The sequence below is a fragment of the Rhodamnia argentea genome, chromosome 6 (genome assembly GCF_020921035.1).
Source record: "Rhodamnia argentea isolate NSW1041297 chromosome 6, ASM2092103v1, whole genome shotgun sequence".
Lineage (NCBI taxonomy): Eukaryota > Viridiplantae > Streptophyta > Magnoliopsida > Myrtales > Myrtaceae > Rhodamnia > Rhodamnia argentea.
The window spans coordinates 29,979,363-30,002,495 of record NC_063155.1 but is presented as its reverse complement, the minus strand read 5'-3'; the positions used below and the strand labels follow the sequence as shown (position 1 = coordinate 30,002,495).

General features: G+C 40.5%; 2 protein-coding genes across 3 annotated transcripts; both read left to right on the top strand.

Moving 5' to 3' along the window:
- The first annotated feature begins 205 nt into the window (after nt 1-205).
- LOC115752211 (homeobox-leucine zipper protein REVOLUTA) lies at nt 206-6,896 on the top strand. Its single transcript, XM_030690304.2, has 18 exons — nt 206-1,361; nt 1,521-1,680; nt 2,090-2,175; nt 2,262-2,352; nt 2,471-2,566; nt 2,680-2,793; nt 2,890-2,973; nt 3,063-3,218; nt 3,293-3,367; nt 3,513-3,619; nt 3,797-3,980; nt 4,507-4,695; nt 4,990-5,070; nt 5,285-5,419; nt 5,556-5,890; nt 6,131-6,236; nt 6,338-6,487; nt 6,573-6,896. The coding sequence occupies exons 1-18, from the start codon at nt 1,129-1,131 to the stop codon at nt 6,720-6,722; spliced, it is 2,532 nt and encodes an 843-aa protein (XP_030546164.2). The 5' UTR covers nt 206-1,128; the 3' UTR covers nt 6,723-6,896.
- Nucleotides 6,897-12,678: 5,782 nt separating this feature from the next.
- LOC115752205 (serine/threonine-protein phosphatase 6 regulatory subunit 3) lies at nt 12,679-22,108 on the top strand. Of its 2 annotated transcripts, none has more exons than XM_030690282.2 (19): nt 12,679-13,000; nt 13,747-13,850; nt 14,249-14,335; nt 14,429-14,504; nt 14,609-14,683; nt 14,929-14,982; nt 15,996-16,055; nt 16,155-16,271; nt 16,420-16,514; nt 16,631-16,839; nt 17,569-17,666; nt 17,834-17,937; nt 18,067-18,232; nt 18,457-18,579; nt 19,697-19,779; nt 20,244-20,382; nt 20,477-20,506; nt 20,614-20,684; nt 21,085-22,108. In XM_030690282.2, the coding sequence occupies exons 1-19, from the start codon at nt 12,962-12,964 to the stop codon at nt 21,854-21,856; spliced, it is 2,502 nt and encodes an 833-aa protein (XP_030546142.1). In that variant the 5' UTR covers nt 12,679-12,961; the 3' UTR covers nt 21,857-22,108. The 2 variants fall into 2 exon arrangements, with proteins under 2 accessions (XP_030546142.1, XP_030546141.1); XM_030690281.2 differs by having other exon boundaries at nt 21,082-22,108.
- Nucleotides 22,109-23,133: the final 1,025 nt, after the last annotated feature.

Below are 23,133 nucleotides of genomic sequence, written 5' to 3'. Positions count from 1 at the left end.
ATGTCATTTCAGCAAAAGTTGATGGGCTCAATCGTAATTGCATACTCCACCCCCTCCCTTCCGAGCAATAAAGAAAACCTCAGTGCCTGACTTGACTCTCTTGTCGTTTTGCGCGGAAATGATCTTATGTTTCTTTCTCGCCTTTTTCCTTCTCTCTCTCTCTCTCTCTCTTCTGTAATGACACAAACGCACAAGCTCACTCTCTCTCTCCCTCCTCCTCTCCTCCTAGACCCAACTCACTGTTTCAGCTCTCTCTCTCTCTCTCTCTGTTTGTTCATCTGGACCATCCCATTCAAAATCCCTGAATTTTCGCACAATCTCTCGTTTCTTTTGTCTTCTTGACTCTCGAGTCATGATTAGGGTTCTCGGTTCTTCTTCTGCGTGTTCCTCGCCTTGCATGTCATTGCCATCCTCTCTTCCTTAGCTGCTTTGACTGCCGGGCTCTTTCTCCCGAACGAGAGCCTCGCTTTCTTCTTCTCTACGTTGTTTTTAGAATTACAAGGAGAGATCTTTTAGTAATAACCTGGCTTAGTTTTTCTGTTTCTCTTTTTTCTTTTTTTCCTTTTCCCCATCTGCTGTCATCCTTCCTTTCTTCTTTTAGATGTGAAGCAGCTGGCCCTGGGGGTTTTTTGGCTGGTTAATTTCTTAGCTGGTTTTGCTTGCTTGTCTTGGAAAAGAGAGCGGAGTTTTGCGAGTTCAAGAAGAAAGATGGAGAAAGGTCTTTAGATCTTTTGGCCATTTACAGCAAAAATTCTTTCAAGGGGGACAGTGGGTTTTTGCAGCTCTATCTGCCCGTAACGGCTGTCTATAGAAAAACGAAAAGAGAGAGAAACAAGAAGAAGAAGCAACACAAGCGTTTGTGTTGTCTGAACACCGCCAAAGACTCTCTCCTGCTCAAACCCATGTCTTGGTTCTCTCTCTTTAGAACTCTTCTTCCACAAGCTTTTACATAAGACCAACCCCCTCCACAAAAAGAAAAAAAACACAAAATTCAGTAGAAGAACAGTCCAACAAGCTTTCTTTGACAAAGGGACGGGCTTTCAGAAGACAGCTTCAACGGAAAAGTCTTTAACTTCACTCCAATATAGAGAGCTTCTTCAAGCTTGGATTTGGTCGAAGGAGAAAGAAATGGCGATGACGATGGTGCCTCACAGAGAGAGCAGCAGTGGAAGCATCAACAGGCACTTGACCGACTCGGGCAAGTACGTGAGGTACACAGCAGAGCAAGTGGAAGCTCTCGAGAGGGTCTATGCAGAATGCCCTAAGCCCACCTCTTTGCGCAGACAACAGCTGATTCGGGAGTGCCCCATTTTGTCCAACATCGAGCCTAAGCAGATCAAAGTCTGGTTTCAGAATCGCAGGTAAGGCACGAGCTTATGCGTAATAAAGAAAGTTCATTCAAACTTAGTCTTTTGGGTTGTGCAAAGTAACTGTCTCGTACGCCCTGTGATGTATGTTCGTAGCCCAAACGTGTTTTCCTTGGTAATTTTGCGATAGAGGTTGTTGTTTGGCCTATGCAGGTGTCGTGAGAAGCAGAGAAAAGAGGCCTCAAGACTCCAGACAGTGAATAGGAAACTGTCGGCCATGAACAAGCTCTTGATGGAGGAGAATGATCGGCTGCAGAAGCAGGTTTCGCAATTGGTATGCGAAAATGGCTACATGCGTCAGCAACTCCATACTGTATGTTCCTACTGCTTCCTGTTTCCTGTGTACTTGGTCTTCTTTGTAGTTAATCTCTTTCTTTGATCGAAGATTACTGTGTAAGTTCGGGAAACGAGATCTTGACACTAAAATTAGCTTGCACTAGAGATAATTATCCGTATTAAACGATCTCTCTGAAAAAAAGACGCTTGAATTGGAATCAAATCTCGAGAGTTTTGCGTTCAGTTTTGCCCAGCCCTTGCTAACTATTGTATGATCGTGAAGAGTGCTATTCTTTTTCTCCCTTCGAGTTATAAATGTAGCTAGAGTGATATGTTTTGGTCTTGGGACACGCATTTTGGTTTGATTTGCTTCTTTCCTTGCTGAATAGACTACTTTATTTTTTCCTTTTCACAATTTGAAATTATGTGTCTGGATTTATTTGCAGACATCGGCTACTACCACCGATGCAAGCTGCGACTCTGTCGTTACCACTCCTCAGCACTCTCTCAGAGATGCAAATAACCCTGCTGGGTAATCCCAACGAATAGTGGACATGGCTCATTTCTATATCTCTGATATGTGTTTGGGACCTAAAATTTGTTATATTTTCTTGACAGGCTCCTCTCCATTGCAGAGGAGACATTGGCGGAGTTCCTCTCCAAGGCTACAGGAACTGCTGTCGATTGGGTTCAAATGCCTGGGATGAAGGTGGCCGTTACCTATCAGAAAGCTTGATTTCCTTTCGCCTTTGCTCTCTGTTGTTTCGTGTAGGGATGTATCCATAACTCTAAGCATATTTAATACGATCTGTTGATTGTTGTTTCAGCCTGGTCCGGATTCGGTTGGAATCTTCGCCATTTCACAAAGTTGCAGTGGAGTGGCTGCTCGAGCCTGTGGTCTTGTTAGTTTAGAACCAACCAAGGTAAGCCATGCATTGCATCAGGAGAACTTTTAGGTTTTGTTAGGTATGTTAAGAAAGAACAGAGTGGCTAGATTTTCATTAATTCGATCTCAAATCTCGTTAAATTTCGGCAGATTGTCGAGATTCTCAAGGATCGTCCTTCGTGGTTCCGGGACTGTCGGAGCCTTGAAGTCTTCACCATGTTTCCTGCTGGAAATGGTGGGACCATCGAACTTGTTTACACTCAGGTGAAAAATCTGGCATGTGCATTTAGTTCATTATGGCAGGGTTTTCTGATTTTTCCTGGCTGTAATGACGATTTGTTGTATGTGAAACTGCATCAGATTTATGCTCCAACTACTCTGGCTCCTGCACGAGATTTATGGACTCTCAGATATACCATGACTCTAGAAAATGGCAGTCTTGTGGTAAACATCGCCTGCTTGCTGCTTTGTTTCTTTGTTCTGGTTGGGTTTATTTCGTAATCTTCTTATTCCCTTTCTATTCTTGTTCCAAGGTATGTGAGAGATCTCTGTCCGGATCTGGTGCTGGCCCTAACCCAGCTGCAGCACCTCAATTTGTGAGAGGTGAAATGCTTCCTAGTGGCTATTTGATTCGCCCATGTGAGGGTGGAGGATCAATCATTCACATTGTTGACCACCTCAATCTCGAGGTCGGTAGTTTCTCAACAAGGACTTTCGCCATTCTTCTCAAGAAAGAAAATTTTATTTTAGCATCTAATTGCAGGCTTGGAGTGTTCCTGAGGTTCTTCGACCGCTTTACGAATCATCCAAAGTTGTGGCCCAGAGAATTACTATTGCGGTAAGTACTGTCTGTTAACAGATGTCACCCACTTAATTATGAATGGAGTTTATGGTTTTGGAATGATTTGGTAGAGGCATGGTGGTGGCGAATTGTGGATTAAGAATGTTAGATGGCCATTAATACATTATTAATTTCTGTCAAGGCTCTTCGATATATCCGGCAAATTGCTCAGGAGACGAGTGGGGAGGTGGTTTATGGTTTGGGAAGGCAGCCAGCAGTTTTGAGAACTTTCAGTCAAAGATTGAGCAGGTAGCTATCTTGTGCAACTTTATTTCTTGGATCCTCAGGCTAGTTGCCTGGATATTTTCTCTCATTATTTCCTCTTTTGCACACCCATTCACTATAAATGATTTTTATATCTCTGGAATGATCATAATGCATGAGACACTTTGCTAATATGTACTTTCTATTGTCTACTTGTTTTAGAGGCTTTAATGATGCACTAAACGGATTCAATGATGGTGGGTGGTCATTGATGAATGGTGACGGTGCCGAAGATGTCATAATTGCAGTTAATTTCTCTAAAAAGTTGAATGCCGCATCAAATCCTGTTAATCCCCTTCCATTTGTGGGGGGAATTCTATGTGCCAAGGCTTCCATGTTACTCCAAGTGAGTTCGATTTACTGACATTGAAGCATGTAGCATTTATATCTTGATCTATACTTCATTTTGACGGGCGCTACATAAGTTTGGACTCCAATAATAAAAAAAAATTGTCACTTATATGTTCAGTCCGTAAGATGGAAGGTTAAAACTTACGAATTAGATATGTTTAGATGTACTGATCGAGTAACTTTGTTAGTTCACTTGCCAATTTTAGACGTGTTTTCTCCTTGATCAGTTCCCTAGGATGTCTGAACATTGTCGTCCCTTTCCTTTGGTCATTAGTTATGCACGAGAGTTGTCATTTTCAGTTTGGGGCTTCTCTGTTCTCTTTGACTAGGCACAGCCCTATATTGCTAACGTATTTTGTCAGTTGGGAGTGTCATTAATTATGATCCTCAATAGGCTTTTCCCATCTCCCGATCTTGAGGATAAAAGTACCGAGAAACTGTTGTACTTTCCGTGAATCTATTGCTTGAACTTTTTACTTCACTATCAGGCATTTCACTGATGAAATGTTTTTGCCTGCCAGAGTGTCCCTCCTGCTGTGTTGGTCCGGTTTCTGAGGGAGCACCGCTCAGAATGGGCTGATTTCAATGTGGATGCTTATTCTGCTGCATCAATAAAAGCTTGTCCATTTGGCTATCCTGGTATGAGGCCCACAAGATTTACTGGGAGTCAAATCATCATGCCTCTTGGTCACACAATTGAGCAGGAAGAGGTACTTTTTTAGGCTGGACAGGAGGTTCAAAATGCCGATTACAAGACTGAAATAGTGCTTGTACAAGCTTCTCGTAGCTGAAAACTTAAAGTAACTTATATATACTTCAGGGCTATTCCTGAATTTATCAAGTTCTAAGAAGCAATTGAGATGTATAATACTGGTTTAGTCTAGAAGAGCACATAATCTGAGAGGAGCATGGTGAAATACTCAGACAACCTGAAAGGAGCACAGCGAAAACTCAATTTCTTGCTAATTATGGAATGGGTTACTTACTGTCATTTTCTGATGCAGATGCTTGAAGTTATCCGTCTTGAAGGCCATTCTCTTGCTCAAGATGATGCTTTTGTATCAAGAGATATTCATCTTTTGCAGGTGCTCTTCTCAGTCTGATGTGGAGCATCTATGGATAGTGATCATAGTTTTATCATTCCCATTTCTTTTAGCTTCTATCTTTTGCATGATGCTTTAGTTAAATGGTACCTAGAGGCCATAGAAATCCTTAAACCCCCAAGATAAATACATCAGATGTTAGCGTTATTTATTGTGAGTTACTTATTGTCCTATTGTCTTTACCTATTTTTGGCAGATCTGCAGCGGGATAGACGAGAATGCAGTTGGAGTATGTTCCGAACTTATTTTTGCACCAATTGATGAAATGTTTCCTGATGATGCTCCATTGCTACCCTCTGGTTTCCGTGTCATACCACTGGATTCAAAATCAGTTGAGTTAACCTGAGTTCTACTGGAGTTTTTCAGTTTTGCTCATGTCTAATAAAAACCTCTAAACAGATGTTAACGCTAAATCAGCTGTGAATCATCCTAACAGGCACTAATGTTATATTTTCATTGTGGTGCAGTCTGATGTACAGGATTCTCTAACATCACATCGGACCCTTGATCTGACATCGAGTCTTGAGGTGGGGCCTGCATCAACAAATTGCGTTGGAGATGTTTCGTCGAGCCATGGTGCACGATCAGTTCTGACTATCGCCTTCCAGTTCCCATTTGATGCCAACATGCAGGATAATGTGGCGACCATGGCAAGGCAGTATGTCCGCAGCGTTATTTCGTCCGTGCAGCGGGTTGCCATGGTCATATCTCCATCCGGCTTGGGCCCTTCCATTAACCCCAAGCTTTCACAGGGATCTCCAGAAGCTCTAACACTTGCTAATTGGGTCTGCCAGAGTTACAGGCATGTTTTAATAATTTGATTGAATGGGTCTTCTTTTGGTGCATATCATTTGTTGCGATCTGCCACTCATCAAGTTGACGCTCGACTATCTCTCTCCCTCTTTCATGCATGCACGTGCATTCAAGAGGACTAGAGATCAGTGGACCGCCTTAATAGCTAACACACCTTCTGTAGAGACTGTAGAACAGAGACGCTCAATTCTCATCTGTTTCTAACTGATAGGATTTTGTTCACTGGCAGCTTCTATCTAGGAACAGAGTTGCTGGGATCTGATTCACTTGGTGCTGATTCCGTGTTGAAGAATCTTTGGAGTCATCCGGACGCCATATTGTGTTGTTCATTGAAGGTATCCAATGTCTGTTATTTGTGTTAACTTGAAATTGTTAAAAGTAAATCTTGCCGTGTAATTAGGAATGATTCATGAAGGTCTTCCTCTTGGTTTGGCAGTCCATTCCAGTTTTCATCTTTGCAAACCAGGCGGGACTTGACATGCTAGAGACCACTTTGGTGGCTCTACAAGATGTCACTTTGGATAAGATATTTGACGAGCCTGTCCGCAAAGAATTGTGCCCCGAGTTCACTAAGTTAATGCAAGAGGTACTTTTATCATCCTTTATGCTACGTGACGAGAAGCTTTAGGGATGCCCGAAAATGGCTAATTTACACGGAATTTTCATCTCAGGGGTTCGCATACTTGCCCACTGGAATTTGCATGTCGACCATGGGGCGGCACGTCTCGTATGAACAAGCGATCGCGTGGAAGGTCGTTTCCGCGGAGGAGAACACTGTCCATTGCCTCGCTTTCTCTTTTGTGAATTGGTCTTTTGTGTGAGCCATAGCCTAATATATTCTTTTTTTTTAGCAAACCCTCTTTCTGCTGTTGAATAGATGTGAAAAAATTAAGAGAGGGGTTAGGAGTTTTGTCATATACTGAAAAAGGAAAAAAGAGAACACATCCAGTTCCCCAATTTTTTATTTAATGAAATTTTCCATGTGATGTGCATAATCTCCTCTCTTGACTTTAAAAAGGTTGGATCTTTTTGGCATGGAGCTTCAGGGTGTTTCTCAGGATCCTTGAGGAATGGATCCCCCGCTCCCGTGATGATCATCAGATCAGAAAAAAAAAAAGAGAGTAAACCTAGCTTGTTGATCTTGAAACCTTTTCAAAATTGTGTGTTGCCCTGTTTTCTATGGGAGCGAGAAAATCTCAAGTGGATACGACCCGGTTCCATCGGCGGATCGGTCGTCCATCATGGGGACCGTAGAACCGGGCATCCTTTCTTTGCTGCATCCTTGTCTTGGTCGCCATAGCTCACACTTGCTCTCCTTTTTCGAATGATTCTTGTCACAGTGTGAACTTGATAAGTGAATAGAGAGAAGGTGACATGAGTCTTTGTTTTCCTTCTGTTCCTGCGGCTTTATGTATTTGTCGGTAGTAGATGAGGCGGAGTCTGATGTTAATGTGAGAATCTTTGTTCAGAGGCCCTATCTGATTCCCTTCTTTTGCAGATGTCGAGCAAAAGCTGTCCACCATATGCTTGCTTTAATGCCAGTCCTCGTCTCTTTTTGGTTTTTTGAAACCTTTTTGGCTGGACTGCAACAATGGTCATGACTCTGAGTAATTTTCTTGATTCTGGTCCTCTCCAGATTTCAGGCCGAGCGGTAATCGTCTCTGGTCTTATCCTGCAAAACTCTGCGAGATCTCCCTGCAGACTCACTCCTTAACTCCCGAGCTCAGTTTGCATTAAATACAAGAACAGTCCCAGTTCTTTTTCCTTGTTCCTCCATCATTTAATGAACTCTTATACCCTTTTCTATCTCTATGGGAAAAGCTCATCAAATTTCTTGCAAAATTATATGGGACTTGATAGATCACCGAGTTTAAACCGGTTGGTTCGACCGGTTATCCTTTTATGGTCTTATTGGTTTGACATGACTGACTTTTTGCGGGTAGAAAGACCGGCCAAGATTAAATCAGTTTGTAACCCGGTTGAATCGGCGCCCGTCTAAATGACAAACCGATATTTCGAAATCGACATAGGTGTGATGTAGCTAGTGAAGAACTGGCACTGGTTGATACTAGGATGGTACATATATAGCATATGGAGATCGTGAAGAAGACGCGGAGTTTCTAATGCAAGTCGCGTTATGATCGGGGCCCGCATGTTCGGCTCCAAGATTCGGACGAATTCCGTGGGACTTGTCCCAATTGATAGACGTGGAATTTCTATGGTGGTGTCCATGGTTTCCCATTTAATTTGAAATTGTTCTTCTTTTGGTAGGATGCCTATGGTCTGCAAACTCGAAGTTTTGGCATTTTGAGGTATGAACTTTATTTAAGGAGATTCTATCATTCGATTTTTTATCGAGCTAGATTCCTTCCGCGCTCGTGGCATTTTTCAATAATGAATCGATTGATGTGGAAAGATATTTAGACTATACCTAACTTGCATGCCTGACTTTTGACTCGTAAAATTAGTTGTGGTATGTTAGTTATGACGAAAGTCATAAACCAACCTTAATGAACATCTCTACTTCGTTGTCGTTCGTGCCATTTTCTGTGTCGTAAATACAAGGGAAACAGCTCTCTCACTAGATCGATGAAAGCGTGAATTATGCCTTTGTCAACCCTCATGAGTTCTGGTCCTAAATCTAAATCAAGCCCGCTATTAATTAATGGGCTTTTGCATGGTTCACTGGCGGTGCAAAGGAATCACTAGACAAGCGGAGTTCCGGCGACAATGATGACGCTTTTAATTCCGGCAACCGCATTCGTTTCGTCGTTAGCTAAAATTTCCCATTTAAGGACCGGTTGCGTCAAAGATGGCGTAACTAGACTTGACAAAATGGGTCCAAAATATCTCGACGAGACTGCAATAATTTATTTGGATTGGATCGGTTTGGATTGGATCGTTTTTTACTCGACCCGACTCGCCCCATTTGACGGCCTTGATATAACTTATATAAAATCCTTACTAAACCGGGAAACTTTTCTTTCCTTCCTAACGACAGGGGTATCTATGGCATCGTCTCACTCGTCACCATCATAGTTTATATCAAAATTCAAAAGCCCTTATGCTTACGGCATCGAATATGACCTAAGGGTTTATTAAGAGCAATCGCGGCGTGGCAAAGAGGTTGTCACAGCGTCTCATGTCGTCATCATCTTCGACTATATACATTTGAATTGACTTTCTTCGATCACCCAATTGAAGGATTTTAAAAAATTCCAAAATCCCCAAGACAAAAACCAAGGAAAGTCTTGCCGCAGCCTTCTTTGATTTGGGCCGTTCCTATTGACTTCTCGACAAGTTTTGGACGGTTCGGATCTGTTTCTCGCGCCACCGTTTCGACCAACAAACAACTGCCCAAAAAAAAACAAACTGATTATGCTTTTATAAGAATGTGATTAAACCTACTAATCACGTGTCGAGAATCGTGATTAGGACCAACATCCCATTTTGGGACACGAAAAGAGGTTGATCCCCGTGAGATGCTTTAGTCTTTATGTGATTCCGAGGACGAGGAATCCTGGCTTCTTTCTATGGACGAGACGAATCAAGGATTCGACGGTTGTCTTTGAACGCGAAGCACGCAGAGAAAGCCATTTATAGCTACGAATCCTGATATGTGCAAATCTGACTTTTCTTGGACGAAAAGTTTGAAAACCTTTTCGAAATTTATAGATAGTAGCTTTTGTGGGATCGCGTGCGATTTCAAAGCTAGAAATGTCTAGCTCCAAATATACCATGAAAAGCAATATTTGCTCTATCTCCAAGACAAATTCAAACGAGCTAGAAGTAAGAGAATTCATCCCATTTGATTTGTGTCGCCACGGCGTCGCGCCAAAGGTAAGCGACTTCCGACAATCATACAGCTTAGATGCATGTTTTTTCAAATGAGAATTAGCCATGGAATATAAGATGGAGAAATTATCTAATCGGTCCTAGTCTTATTGTACGGATGCTAATTCGGTTAGTAAACTTTCCAAATTTATCAATTTAGTCCTAGTCCCTTGTATGAAATTCCAATGTAATTATTCTAGTTAATTTTCGCTGAAAATCATCGACGAGACGTTGTGCCCACTCTACTGGTAGAATGTCGCGTCGGCGATTTCCATTAAATTAATAAAATCGAAAAATTTAAGATCGCATTGACATCGTATAATAGATTTAGGACTAATTGGGTAATTTTTCCGGATAAATAGGAAGTCGACTTTTGGAATCGTGGAAGAGAAGACAAAATTCTCGGACCATGTTTTAAATGGGTTTCACCCAATGCCATCTACCCGTTTAAAAAAGAGTAGTGCGGGAGGGTCGTGGATTAATTAATCGTTAAACCCTATGATTAACAAGGATGGAACATCAAATTGCATAACACATGCGTCTTCGAGTGTCCTTGCCTCCTTGTCTTCATAAATGCCAAGCATTCAAAGCAAAGAAGAGAATCCCCCTTTGGACGTTTCGCCCTTCTTTGATTTAACAAACATGCATCGTCAATAGGTACAAGAAACAATAATCTTGTCATGACTATAAAGACAACCCTACCATCCCTATTTGAGATGTCATAAAACCCTTTTAAGGATCTAACTGCACCGAAAAAATTCCTGAATTTTAAGGAGATTTGCACATTATATTCGGATTCGAGTCAATGAACTTTTGGATGCGATGACTCGGGGAGTCATCGAAATCGTTACTTGGTAGTTATCACGTTATTGAGTTCGAGACTGAAAACAAGACAAGAGTCGACAAGAGTCGGCAAAAGTCGTCACTAAACAGTATAACAAACTGTTATGGATAACTTGGACCTCTAGATCTTCGACACTTTTTTAATTGTTCTCAAGATTGCATTCAATTACAATGATATCAAGGAGATGAGATTGTCGAGACCGACGATCGATTCGTTGTACCTCCATAAATGTACCATTTTGTTGCATTCTGTCTCGACATTGCATTCTTTGAAGATGATCTATTGATAGGAATGACACATATGAGCGACTAGGGAAATGCAAGATGTTGGGGTTGTCCCACATCGATTGTGGAAGGGGCCGATGGTCGGTTTATAAGTGTGAGGGAAAGTCTCAACATTTGAGTTAGCTTTTGAGATGAGAAAGGTACAAGACTACTCAAAACTGGTATTAAAACTCGGGTTACTAACAAATCTAGACTCAACAGGAGATTGTTGGGGTTGTCTCACATCGGTTATGGAATGGGTCGGTGATCTGTTTATAAGTGTGAGGGAAAGTCTCAACATTTGAGCTAGCTTTTGGGATGAAAAAGGCATAAGACTACTCAAAATGGTATCAAAACTCGGGTTACCAACAAATCTGAATTCAACAGGAGATTGTTAGGGTTAAAATGGTATCAAAACTCAGGTTACCAACAAATCCGAATTCAACAGGAGATTGTTAGGGTTATCCAACATCGGTTGTGGAAGGGGTTGGTTGAACAAGCTTTTGGGATGAGAGAGACCCAATACTACCCACCACAAAATACCGTGGCTAACATCTCTTGTGTGAGACCCAAGACTACCCAACACAAAATACCGTGGCTAACATCTCTTGTGTTTTTAATGCGCTTAATTCTTGGTCCCGTTTAGAGTGCATTTGGTTCAGCATCTACAAGCAGCATTAGGCCTCCAGACACACTTTTAAGAGCCTTTGATGAACCATTTTGCTTTGTACATGCTCAAAGCTCAAGACAAATCTCATTTGCTTTCGCTTTGAAGCTTTCAAGAAGAGCAACTTTAGGGGCTATTGAAAATTTTTATTTTCAACTTGCCGTGGTCAAAGTATCTAATTCTGAAATTTACCGGCTCAAATAAAGCAGAGTTGCACCCACCCAGAATCACGTGTCACTGGCGTCGTCTCGCCTAGTATCATGTGACCTCAACGGCCGATCGCTTGGGGTCATCCGACGCCGATGGCCGATCGCTTGGACATTTATCAATAAAGTGGAAGACCAACACTTTTTTAACTATTGTTTTTGGGTTACTTTTGCCTAGCTTTTTTGGGTGGCCTTTCGACACGGATGGGTTTCCTTTCCTAGGTCACACGTAATTAGCCAAACTAGCGAACCTTGGTCCCTCCCTCGCGTCGTAAGAATAACCATTACAGACCACTACGTACCACATTTATTCTTTTTTTTTTTTTTGGCTTCAGGTGATTTTTTATTTTTATTTTTTTATTTTTCATTTTCAAAAATTGCGGGCGCTTTGTGGCGTCCAATGGAATTTGCGAAAAACGGAGCGCCTCTTTTGTACTTTCCCTCCTCCCCCCACGCGCAAATCATTTTCCCCAACATTTTTGGCAATGCTTATGCTTTTGTCCTCGAAAACAATTTCTGAGCAAAAATGATTTTTTTTCTTGATTCTGTTCTCGGGAAACAATATCTAAGCAGAAGAGCGAGTTTGGTCACTGCATAAAATTTATTTTCCCATAATTAGAGAAAGAACAGGAATTCCGATTCTAAAAATTTATATTCCCGATTTCGTTTATTTAAGAATGTCGGTGGAGGCGGCGGCGACCGGCGGGGTTCGGAGACCGGCAACGGTGGATTCGTGATTGTAAAGACGAATATTGAGTTACACCGAGCTTATTATTAGTCTAAAATGACATTACTTCTCTTTTTGTTTTTGTAAAGAGCAAGAAATTACAAAATAAAAAAAGAAAAATAATAAAATTAAAAACAACAAATGAGGAAAATAATTTCAGCCTCTCTGTCTCTCTCTCTTCCCCTCGCTCTCATCTCTCTCTCTCTCTCTCTCTCTCTCTTTTAGCTTCGATTTTTCTTCTCGACGCCTTTCTCTCTCGCTCGTCCTTCTCGATCTTCACGGCTCGCTCTGTGTCCCCGTCTCTCTCCCTCTCCCATACGAATCCCCCAAAAATTAGGGTTTTTGGAGCTCCGGAGCACTTGGCAACTGCTGCTAATTCAAAGAAGGTCTCGAATCTCGAGCTCGCTCTCTGTCCACAGCAGCACCTGGATTCGCTCCTTTTCCCGAGGGCGCTTCGGATGTAAGTCGCTCTCGCTCTCGCTCTCGCCTGTCGCCTCTGCCGTTTCTGCTCCTCTGAAGATGTTCTGGAAGCTTCCCGTTTTGTCCGCGTCCTCTCCCGTAAGTTCAATTCTCATCCCCTAATTTCCCTTCCTCAGCTGGCTCTCTGGATGTCCCCTGCGAGCCAGGAATGCTTCGCTTGCCTCGGTTCTGTCGTTTCGAGAATCTGGATGTTTTAAGCTTGTGGTGGATTTCTTGGTTTTGTTTTTGTTTTTTGTTACTTGATGTGTTTTCTCTCGGCAATTGGAGCTTCGCGCCCGGCAGCTTGATGCATCCCGAGTTGTGTTTGTACTAACAGTGGTGGCGTGGTAGTTTTCTTCATGTTCTTGGATCGTGTTTGGTCTGCTGATTCGGTTGAGGGAGCTGAAGTCGATATGAGGTTCTTGTCTTTAGTTATTTAGATTTAGTCGATGGCCCGAGTGCTCTGTATTCAAGTATGTCATGTACTGGCACACTACTCATGCATCTCGCCGTGTTACGCGTATGCATTGCACGAGTTCTCTTGTTGAATTGTTAGTCAAGATTTGGATTACTTTCGAGGATTTTTACCTTACTGGGCTTGTGTGAGATAATCTTCTAGGTAGATACCATCTTAGTTTGATCAAACAGCGTTTGTTTGCATCAGAAAAAGAAGCATTAGTTAAAATGGAACTTCACTGAATTTGGTCTCTCTTGTATCCTGCTTTCCTATTGTTGCAGTGTGTGCTGTACCCTCTATTTTTTTTTCCCCTAAGGAAAGTCTGAGAATGCATCTGCGTTTGCTCATAACGTCAGTCCTAGCTCTGAACTTGTTGTTGCTTTTACAGGTAGAGTCACTACTTGACAAGGAAAATTACACATTGGAGGAGCTTTTGGATGAAGAAGAGATTATCCAAGAATGCAAAGCTTTAAACAGTCGTCTAATTAACTTGTAATCTCATTTTGCGTCTCTGAGGACATGTCTTGGATTTACAGTTATTTTATTATCCTATTCATGTGAATGTTTTAGCGCAAAGTTTTCGTACATTTGGATAATTTCCCTCCTCACATTAGAGGAGCTTTTGGATGAAGAAGAGATCGTCCAAGAATGCAAAGCTTTAAACATTCGTCTAATTAACTTGTAATTTCGTTTTGCATCACAGAGGATATTTCTTGGATTTACAGTTATTTTATTATCCTATTCATGTGAACGTTTTAGCGCAAATTTTTCGTACATTTGGATAATTTCCCTCCACTGGATGTTGATATCTGTAGAACCACACTGATTGTGGCATGAAGTAGAGCTCAATTCATGCATTAGATGCTCATCAGACATATATATATTTTCAGCCTGCGAGACAGAGCTCAAGTAGAGCAGTTGTTGCGGTACGTCATTGAAGAACCTCCTGAAGATGCTGAGAGCAAACGTGCTTTCAAGTATGATCCTTTGTCATGACAGAAGAGAAATAATGCTCATCATGTACTGTATAGTTTTCTTCTTTGACAATTTGGAATCTGCCACATTTTCAGGTTCCCCTTTATTGCCTGTGAGATATTTACTTGCGAGATCGACGTTATTCTCAAGACTTTAGTGGAGGAAGAGGAGGTTTTGGTTTACGATTTTTCGTGATGGTCCTTGTTTTTATCTATGTTAGAGCGTACGGAACGGTAGCGCTCTTTTTCTAATTCATTTTTTTATTGTTGCTCCAGCTAATGGACTTGCTCTTCTCATTCTTGGATCCAAACCGTCCTCATAGTGCATTGCTTGCCGGGTACTTTAGCAAGGTATACTTTTCAGTGATGCAAAAACACTGTTTGATAGTTTGGTGAAGGGCATCCTGCTCAACCTTCTATCCACTGTCCTTCAAATAACCATATGAGTTACTAAATAGGGTTATTAATATTTTGGTGATGTGAGGATTTTCAGTCCTCTGCTCTACCAAAAACTTCTGAGCTTATGAATTTCGCCACTTGAAACTACGGGTTCTGGCTTCAAACATCCAGTTAAAATGGTTTATTTTGCATTGCAGGTGGTTGTATGTCTCATGTTGCGGAAGACTGTTCAACTTATGAATTACGTTCAAGTGAGTTAAATATTAGACCACTCATCATTTCACTTTTCTTGGTATTTTAACAAATCTCTGGTCTGTAGCTTTTCTTTCATGATGCGAAGGGAAAGATTAGTGAAAAGTTTTACTTCCGCTCTCAATTCGAGTTCAATAACCATTTAGTGTGTTGGTGATGTTTTTAAAGAGTCTAAATGCCCCACTTATTACAAAATTTTTGGGCCACGATCCCACTTGCATGGCGGCAAGGTTGGGGAACTACATTGTGGTACTGTGATCCGATATATCATTTTTGTTTGCTAAATCAGTGATGTCATTCAGTCAAATCAGCCAAACAGACTAATTATCTAATATGTCATAGAACAGGTTGTGGTGTGATATTGAGTTTTAGAGATTCTATTGTAATCATCCATGGTCGAGAAATTCTTCTGTTATGGCGATATCAATCCTGAACTAGTGCGATTGCAGGGCGTTAGGATTGGATATGCTAGATGGTTATTGGTAGTACATTCCTCCCTCCCTCCATCCCTCGCTCCCTTCTTCTCTCTCTCTCTGATGCTTTGGCTTGGAAAACATCTCAGGCCAGGCTTATGAAAGTAATCTGATTCAGGATGCTGGCTGGGGTGTTTAAATGACCGAAGAGTGTTGTTTGCTTGTAGGTCACATCTGATACCTTATATATACAGTTCAATCCCATGGCTGATCATAATGCCATAACTTTGCATTTCCGTTTATGGGCTCCTCACATTATATTCTCTCCGCATATTTTTGTCTGCACAACAAGCATCTTGTTAGGACTCAGCAAAATTGATTGAAAAATTAGAGGTGTCTCTTCTGTGTCTCTTGAGTTCTACTCCTGTTAACTTTGTTTGAGAGAAATGGAGTGCCGTGAACTTAAATGCATACTTGATTCAAAGTGATGGATCTCTTGTAGTGTTGTTGTTAAACTTAAAACTACGATTAATTGGTTGATTTATTTTTGCATCCAATGTTACTTTCTTGAGAATATTGGTAACATTTTCTTCTATTAGGCTCATGAGGATGTTTTTCGCAAGCTTGTTGATTTGATCGGAATTACATCAATCATGGAGGTAACTGATGTTTCTCCCTTGTTGCACTTAATCATAAACTCACTCGATTGTGGTGGCTATTGTTCATACTTTTTTTAATGAAATAACCTTTCTAAACAGGTATTGGTGCGACTGGTAGGTGCTGATGACCATGTCTATCCAAATTTTTTGGATGTGATGCAATGGTTAGCTGAGAGCAATCTGCTGGAAATGATTGTTGATAAACTGAGTCCATCTGTAAGTGGCAATTGTTGCATTTTTATTTTTGGATGTATCCAAATGACTTCCCATTTTCAATCTGTACCTATCAATTTTTATCCCTTCCCAGTTTTCAAACAGAGCCCAAGTAACATTCAAATGAATCTTTCATCTTTATGTTGATCAGTGCCCTCCTGAAGTTCAAGCTAATGCTGCTGAAACACTGTGTGCCATTACTCGTAATTCGCCATCAGCTTTAGCCACAAAACTTTCATCTGCGAGGTTTGTCTAATCATGATTGACTCGTTTCCTTTATTTTGTGGTTTTTAATTTCTATTGTGGATGTCTCTGGGAGTACCTTTTTAAACGGCCTTTGATGTTTGTTATGATCTATGCAGCTTTGTCGAGAGAGTCTTTAGTCATGCATTGGAAGAGTCGCCTTCGATATCTGGCCTTGTCCACTCACTTTCAGTCTGCATCTCTTTGCTGGATCCAAAAAGATCAGCGGTTTCTTCCTCTTTGCTTCATTCTTTCCGCAGTCAACACATGTATGAGTGCCCGATAACTGTTAATGCAGAGACTATTAATGCGATGCTTCCAAGACTTGGTACGTCTGAATACTTTTGGCTTTGGTATCATTTTCAAAACATGTTGAAAGACTGTTCTTTTTTCATCCCAAGCATGCTGTTGATGTGTTTCAGGTATATGAGACAGGTTTATGCATGTTTTGTTCTGTTCAATAGATGGTTGTATATGCTTTACTATGATAAGGAAATTTCTGTGTTGATTTAGAAATGCTTAGAGGCATTGGAGGAACTTTTTCTATGGTTGCTTGCATTTTTGTCAAATTGTTATGGTGCTCCAATATTGATGCTTGTATAAAGTGAAAACTTTGTCCGGTCATCTCTGTGTTGCAGATCACGTGATTTGACCTATTATAATAGAGTGCTCTCTACGTGTTCTGTGTAAGCCTGTAAGGATTCTGTTGGTTGAGATAGGTTTTTAAGGGGATAAAGTGGAGTCATTGTTCCACCTTTGATGTGCGTCACATAGGCTGACATCACGTATTAAAAGCAACTCACCTCGTATAGTGGAGATAGGTAAGCTCTGAAATTGCTAAGGAGCCTCTTGGGTGAAAGATTGTAATCGTACAATCGAATCTTGAGCCTTTTGAGGTGTTGAAATTCATTTGGAGTGTGATCCTATAACCACCTGCTAGCAGAGTTGTGTACATCAATTTACATTTGTTTCTGCTGCAATAACTGATATAGTCAGGTCACTTCTCACATTGAGGCTCTGCGATTTTGTTCTTACTTTTCTATTAATTGATCTCCAGGTGATTTGCTTGTGCTTTTGAACGTGTCATCAGACCAGAGGGTACTGCCCACAACATATGGAGAACTTAGGCCACCGCTTGGGAAGCATCGTCTAAAGGTTGGTGCAAGTTCTTACAGCACTTTTTGTTTACCACTGAGTTCAACTTACCTTATTTTTCATATTGATGTTGATGAAAGCTGGAGAATTTGTTGCGGATCTTTATGATCTTATTTTCTGTAAGCCGATAGGTGATGGTTGTTCTTCTTTCCATTCCTCTTTTGCAGATTGTGGAGTTCATTGCAGTGTTGATGAGAACTGGCAATGAAGCTGCCGAGAAGGAATTGATTAGCTCAGGAACTGTTCTGCGGGTTCTGAATCTTTTCTTTGAGTAAGATTCTTCTTTTTCGCAGTTTAAGCACATGAAACTGCATTGCTCTTGACTAATCCCTTCAGTTTTTGTGATCTTCTTTTGAGAGTTATCTTCATTAAAAACTTGTACATGTATTTTTGTGTGCAGGTACCCTTACAACAATGCGTTGCATCATCACGTGGAGAGTATCATATCATCGTGCTTTGAAAGCAAGAGCACAGAATTGGCTGATCATTTATTTCGAGATTGCAATTTAATAAAGAAAATGTTGGAAACAGATAAACAGCCTGTTCTTTCTGGTGGTGATGATAAGGTAGACGTGCTTCAAATGCAAGATTATGACATGTCAATTATTTGAGCAAGGTCTTAGAGTCCTTAATTTTACAAGCAATGGAACGTCGTTGTAACGCGCTGGACTCACCTTAATTCTGAATTAAGTTTGATGAAAGGGGAAGGTTTAAAGACATAGACTCCAGGAATTTCCATAGAAAATCTGTTATGATCATAAAGATGTGATTTTTGGTGCTCCTTGTGCAGCCAACTTTACCTGCTGCAGGAAAACGAGCTCCTAAAGCTGGGAATCTTGGACACATTACTCGGATCTCCAATAAGCTCATCCAACATGGTAGCGTCAATAGTCATATTCAGAACTATCTTCAGGTGGGAAGGTGTTTTTTGCTTTTTTTGCATTAGTTTCTAAAGGTACTTCATTATCGAAGTTCTCATATGATTGTTAATCTTAGCTTTTCCACTATCTATTGACCTCTAATAGGATGAATTGAAATTTAAGTACCCCCACATGTGTTAATTAGATTTTTTCATATAATATTACCTGATTAGTTTTACTAACATAAATTTATGTATGCAATTTATGCTATAAATTTTCTATCGGAATGTATCGTCAAATATTCAATATGATTCGACAAGATCTAGTTTCGTTCAAGTAACGGATTCTAGGTAGTAAATATTGTCCACTATATTTGTAATGCAAAATTAATTTTTTTAATGATCTGCAAAATTGTTTTTTAATTATGTGAAATATGTTTAGCTTTGCTTGTATGTTTTGATACGGAGATTATTAATTGGAGAGATAGCGCACTTGCCCCATTTAAAGGCACCATGTGTAATGTTAGTAAGGAAATTGTCTTACTCCTGTGCTGTTGATCTACACTGGGGATCTTGTTGCGTCTTATTCCATTATGTGTCTGTTTGGGCAGTAACCATTACTGTTATTATTTGCTATACTCAATACTTTAATCTTCTAGGAGGTCATCGGTATCCTTTTTATTCGGCCATGCAGTTGCATTCCTCTCATCTTAAATTTTGTTTTGGTTGGGCAACTATTTCCCGATTCCGTATTTATGAAGTAAGGCTTATTATGTGCCTAGCAAAATAGCTCACACATATAGGTGCGCAAAGTATGAAAATTATGTTAATAGAGGAAGAAAAGCTTTGATTTGAGTTATTTTAAGTGAAGAGATTTTTGTTTCAACGTGATGGCTACAATGGCATTTTGTCTTCTGTTTAACATTGTATTTTTTAATTCAATAAATCATTTTTTTTCTGACCAAAAAAAAAAAAAAAAACATTGTGATCTTTTAATTCAATAAATGGTAGCTTGGATGGGGGAATGTTTGGGGTTCGTGGTTGCCTTTGGTTTTGCTTTATAGGGAAAAAGAGATGTTCAAGATATTAATCACCGAGGACTTTTGCAGATAGTCCTGTTGCATAGGTTTCACGATCTCTGCTGACACTTTTTTTACAATGTTTACTTTAGGAAAATAGTGAATGGAGTGAGTGGCAAGCTAATGTTCTTCAGGAGCGTAACGCAGTCGAAAATGTCTTCCGCTGGGCATGCGGGTAAGTTCTCGTATGAATTTCAATCTGCATTGGTAGAGAATTTGTCACCATATCAGTGGCTTGCCAATCACTTTGTTGGTTGTATTTTATCTGAAATCTGGGGTTTAAGTGAATTTTAGACTTGACATCGAAAGAGGTTGCTATTTTTCTTTTAATATTCTGTCATGGCATATTTACTACATTCATTCCTTTCTATATCTGTTGGACAAATTTATTGTGGAATTCAAACACTTCTACACAAAGTATTATGCATAATCGAGGTTACATGAACTTGTTCCTGTCGCCTGTTGAGGTACAGGTCTGTATTATTCTTTACTCTTTAAATTCTTAATCTTGATATGCATCTTCTTATTGACAAAAGTTCCCATCAGCATTGTCTCCTCATTGAATTTTCATGCACTTTTTCGCCAATTGCTCTCGTGCTTCAGTTGTTGCTGATAAGGACTTTTTCTTAACATCTGCAGCCGCCCAACTGCATTACATGATAGGACGAAGGATAGTGATGAAGATGACCTGCATGACAGAGATTATGATGTAGCAGCCCTAGCAAATAACTTAAGTCAGGCTTTGAGATACAAAATATACGGAAATGAGGATGCAGAGGTAATCTTGCACTTTTAATGCTTTTCTTTTTTATGTGAACTTGCATCATCTGCCCTATTACCTTTTAGCTGAACTTTCATCTTTTTCATTGCAGGATCATGGAGCTCTTGATCGAGATGATGAGGTAATAATAATTATCTAGAGAGTTAATGTGAGACTGGCATAATTTGATTCAAGGGTAACCCTGGAAGTGTTGTTTAACCTTATTTTGAATTGGTGTTCATAATGCAGGATGTTTACTTTGATGATGAATCTGCTGAAGTTGTTATATCATCCCTCAGACTTGGCGATGATCATGGGAGGTAATTCTTCACGTGATCGACAATAGTTCAGTTCCAGTGATAATTTGAAAAGAAGTCTGGACATAGGAATTAGTTCTCTAGGAAAGTTGCAGTTAATATCATTCACACCCTCTTAATTGCTGCATTAAGCTTGAAAAATGGGAACATATTCAAAAGTAGGCTATAACATTAGTTAAAGGCGGCTTTTCATCTTCATTCCATGCAGCTAAAGAAATTGTTGTCATTTAAAGTGTGAATAAATTCTCTTGGTTATCTACTTACTTGGTGCAGATCTCTCTTCTGGGCCTACATTTCATTACGCTGCTTAATTAATTCAGCGGTTTCCAATTGTTACCTGCTTTTTGTGAATTGCTCTTCTATAATGACAAAGTTACATCTGTTTGTTTATTTGGTGCAGTAGTTTGTTCACAAACTCCAATTGGTTCACATTCCAAGATGACAGAATGGATGATGCAAATGTCGGTGCTTCATCTATGGAGGTGATGGATGAAATAAATCTGAATGGAGCTGCAAATGGCGGCAACAGCAGCAGCGATGACGAGGTGGTTGTAGGAGAGGATGAAGACTTAACTGGGGCTAAAGAATGCCCCAATGTCCCATCCACATCAAATTCGAATTTACCAAATGGAAGTGCTCCCTCGGCCCCGAGTTTCTTCCGTTTTGACATGCCTGATAGTGAGGATATATTCGTTGACAGACCTTTAGCTGAGTGGGTGGGATGGGGTGATTCAGCTGATTTGCAGATAGGTGGTTCGAGTGTGAATCCATTTGTTGATCATGACGACTCAGATGACAAATTTTCCAGTCAAGTTGAGGTGGTGCCAGATGTCAGTCCCTCCTCAAGCACAGAACCTGTACTATCTAATGGCTCAATTGCCAGTACTGGCTCCAGTGACAGTTCAGGGGGAAGTGACACAAGTCAGAAATCTGCTGCTGTACCCTCATTGTTTGAAGAGGATGTGGAATTTGTGGGCGTGGAATTAGAAGGAACTGAGAAGGCGATGGAGCAGGCTTTGAAGGAGGGGATAGTTGGGGAGGCGGGCCCACTGAAAAGGAACATGACTCCTAAGGCCCCTGAAAATGATAAGTCTGACGAGGGCGAGGAGGGGATCAAGGAGTTTAATGACGCAAACTATTGGAGGGTCGACCAGGAGGTTGCGGTCTTGGAGTAATGCAAGGTTCATCTTGATCCTCTGTGCGATGCTTGAATTATTGAAGGTCAGATCTTTCATCTTCAACCCGCCCACATTTGCCTGGGAAAGGCTTAAGAAGAACACAAGCTATGTACAGTGTAATTTTGCTTTCCGAATAGCGGATTGGATGGAGGGTTGTCAATTTGTCTGTTGCTGGTTAATCTCTTATGTTATTGATGATTCCTGGGCTTTTCCTCGTCGCTGATCTAGGGTTCCGCCTATTTTATCCTCCTCCATTTTGTTGTGGCTTCGAAGTTACCCCAATCCCCAACTTGTGAAATTGCATTTTAGACTGGAAGGACCAAAATGATTTCCCTACCAAGAACAATGGAGACTAAGTTCTTCCCTTCTCGTTGTTATCTCCGTGACTAGACAGGCATGCGTGTGCCCGTGAACTGCAATTATTTCTCGAAGACGATTTGGGTTTTAGACATTTCCCACCTTTGTCCCAAGGCACTAATTTATCACGTGGTTTGAAGTTACTCAATAATGGCGTATTGATGGTGGTCTGGTGTGATGACTTCTGAGAAGATAAATCTGGATGTTGATGGTGGCTTAGTGGCAAAAATTATTATGGCATGGTCCAATGGTCGGTGCCAAACCGTCTTCTGTGATTATTCAATGATCATCGCAGGGATGGTGGCGGACTTGCAGTGGCTATTGGATTGCTTAACAGCCGATGCGTGACGGTGATTGGCGGGGGGTGGTTATCGCCCTGTAACAACCACCAAGTGACCTTTGTACTCAGGTGGCCATTTCATGCGAATTTCTTAGTCGGTACTGTCACGATACATTCAGTAACTTTCTCGACGGTCCAAATTAATAGTCAAATGATATTATTATTCTATAGATAAAGATCATCATAGCAGATATGATCTCATTGTTGAGATTTTTGTTTTTCCTTTTGGCTGAAAGCTTCAAAGCATCGGTCGTCCCGAAAAATTGAAAATATTAAAAAATTACATAGCGTGCAGCAAAATAAAATTTAACCAATTGCGTAATAATTTGACCAAAAGAAAAAAACAATTGCATAATAATCCTAAAATTTGAAAATTTCAATAGCAAAGGTAAAAATTTCTCATAAAGCCTTTAATTATGCAATAATAACTGAGAAAAGTATAAAAAAAGTCATAAATTTATTGCAATGATAATAATTCAGTGTTAAACTTTTCAATTGGGTCAATTTAGCTCTAAACCTTTTCACATGATACCAATTTAGTCCATTTGGCTAATTCAGGCTGAAAATTGTTGACGTG

What these genes read in the sequence shown, in the direction of transcription:
- LOC115752211 (XM_030690304.2), top strand. Translation starts at nt 1,129, where the DNA reads ATGGCGATGACGATGGTGCCTCACAGAGAGAGCAGCAGTGGAAGCATC. An exon ending in GAGATATTCATCTTTTGCAG is followed by an intron (nt 5,071 to 5,284) that starts GTGCTCTTCTCA and finishes TATTTTTGGCAG; the next exon opens with ATCTGCAGCGGGATAGACGA. An exon ending in TGGGTCTGCCAGAGTTACAG is followed by an intron (nt 5,891 to 6,130) that starts GCATGTTTTAAT and finishes GTTCACTGGCAG; the next exon opens with CTTCTATCTAGGAACAGAGT.
- LOC115752205 (XM_030690281.2), top strand. Translation starts at nt 12,962, where the DNA reads ATGTTCTGGAAGCTTCCCGTTTTGTCCGCGTCCTCTCCC. An exon ending in TTTCTGGTGGTGATGATAAG is followed by an intron (nt 18,233 to 18,456) that starts GTAGACGTGCTT and finishes CTCCTTGTGCAG; the next exon opens with CCAACTTTACCTGCTGCAGG. An exon ending in CTCTTGATCGAGATGATGAG is followed by an intron (nt 20,507 to 20,613) that starts GTAATAATAATT and finishes TTCATAATGCAG; the next exon opens with GATGTTTACTTTGATGATGA.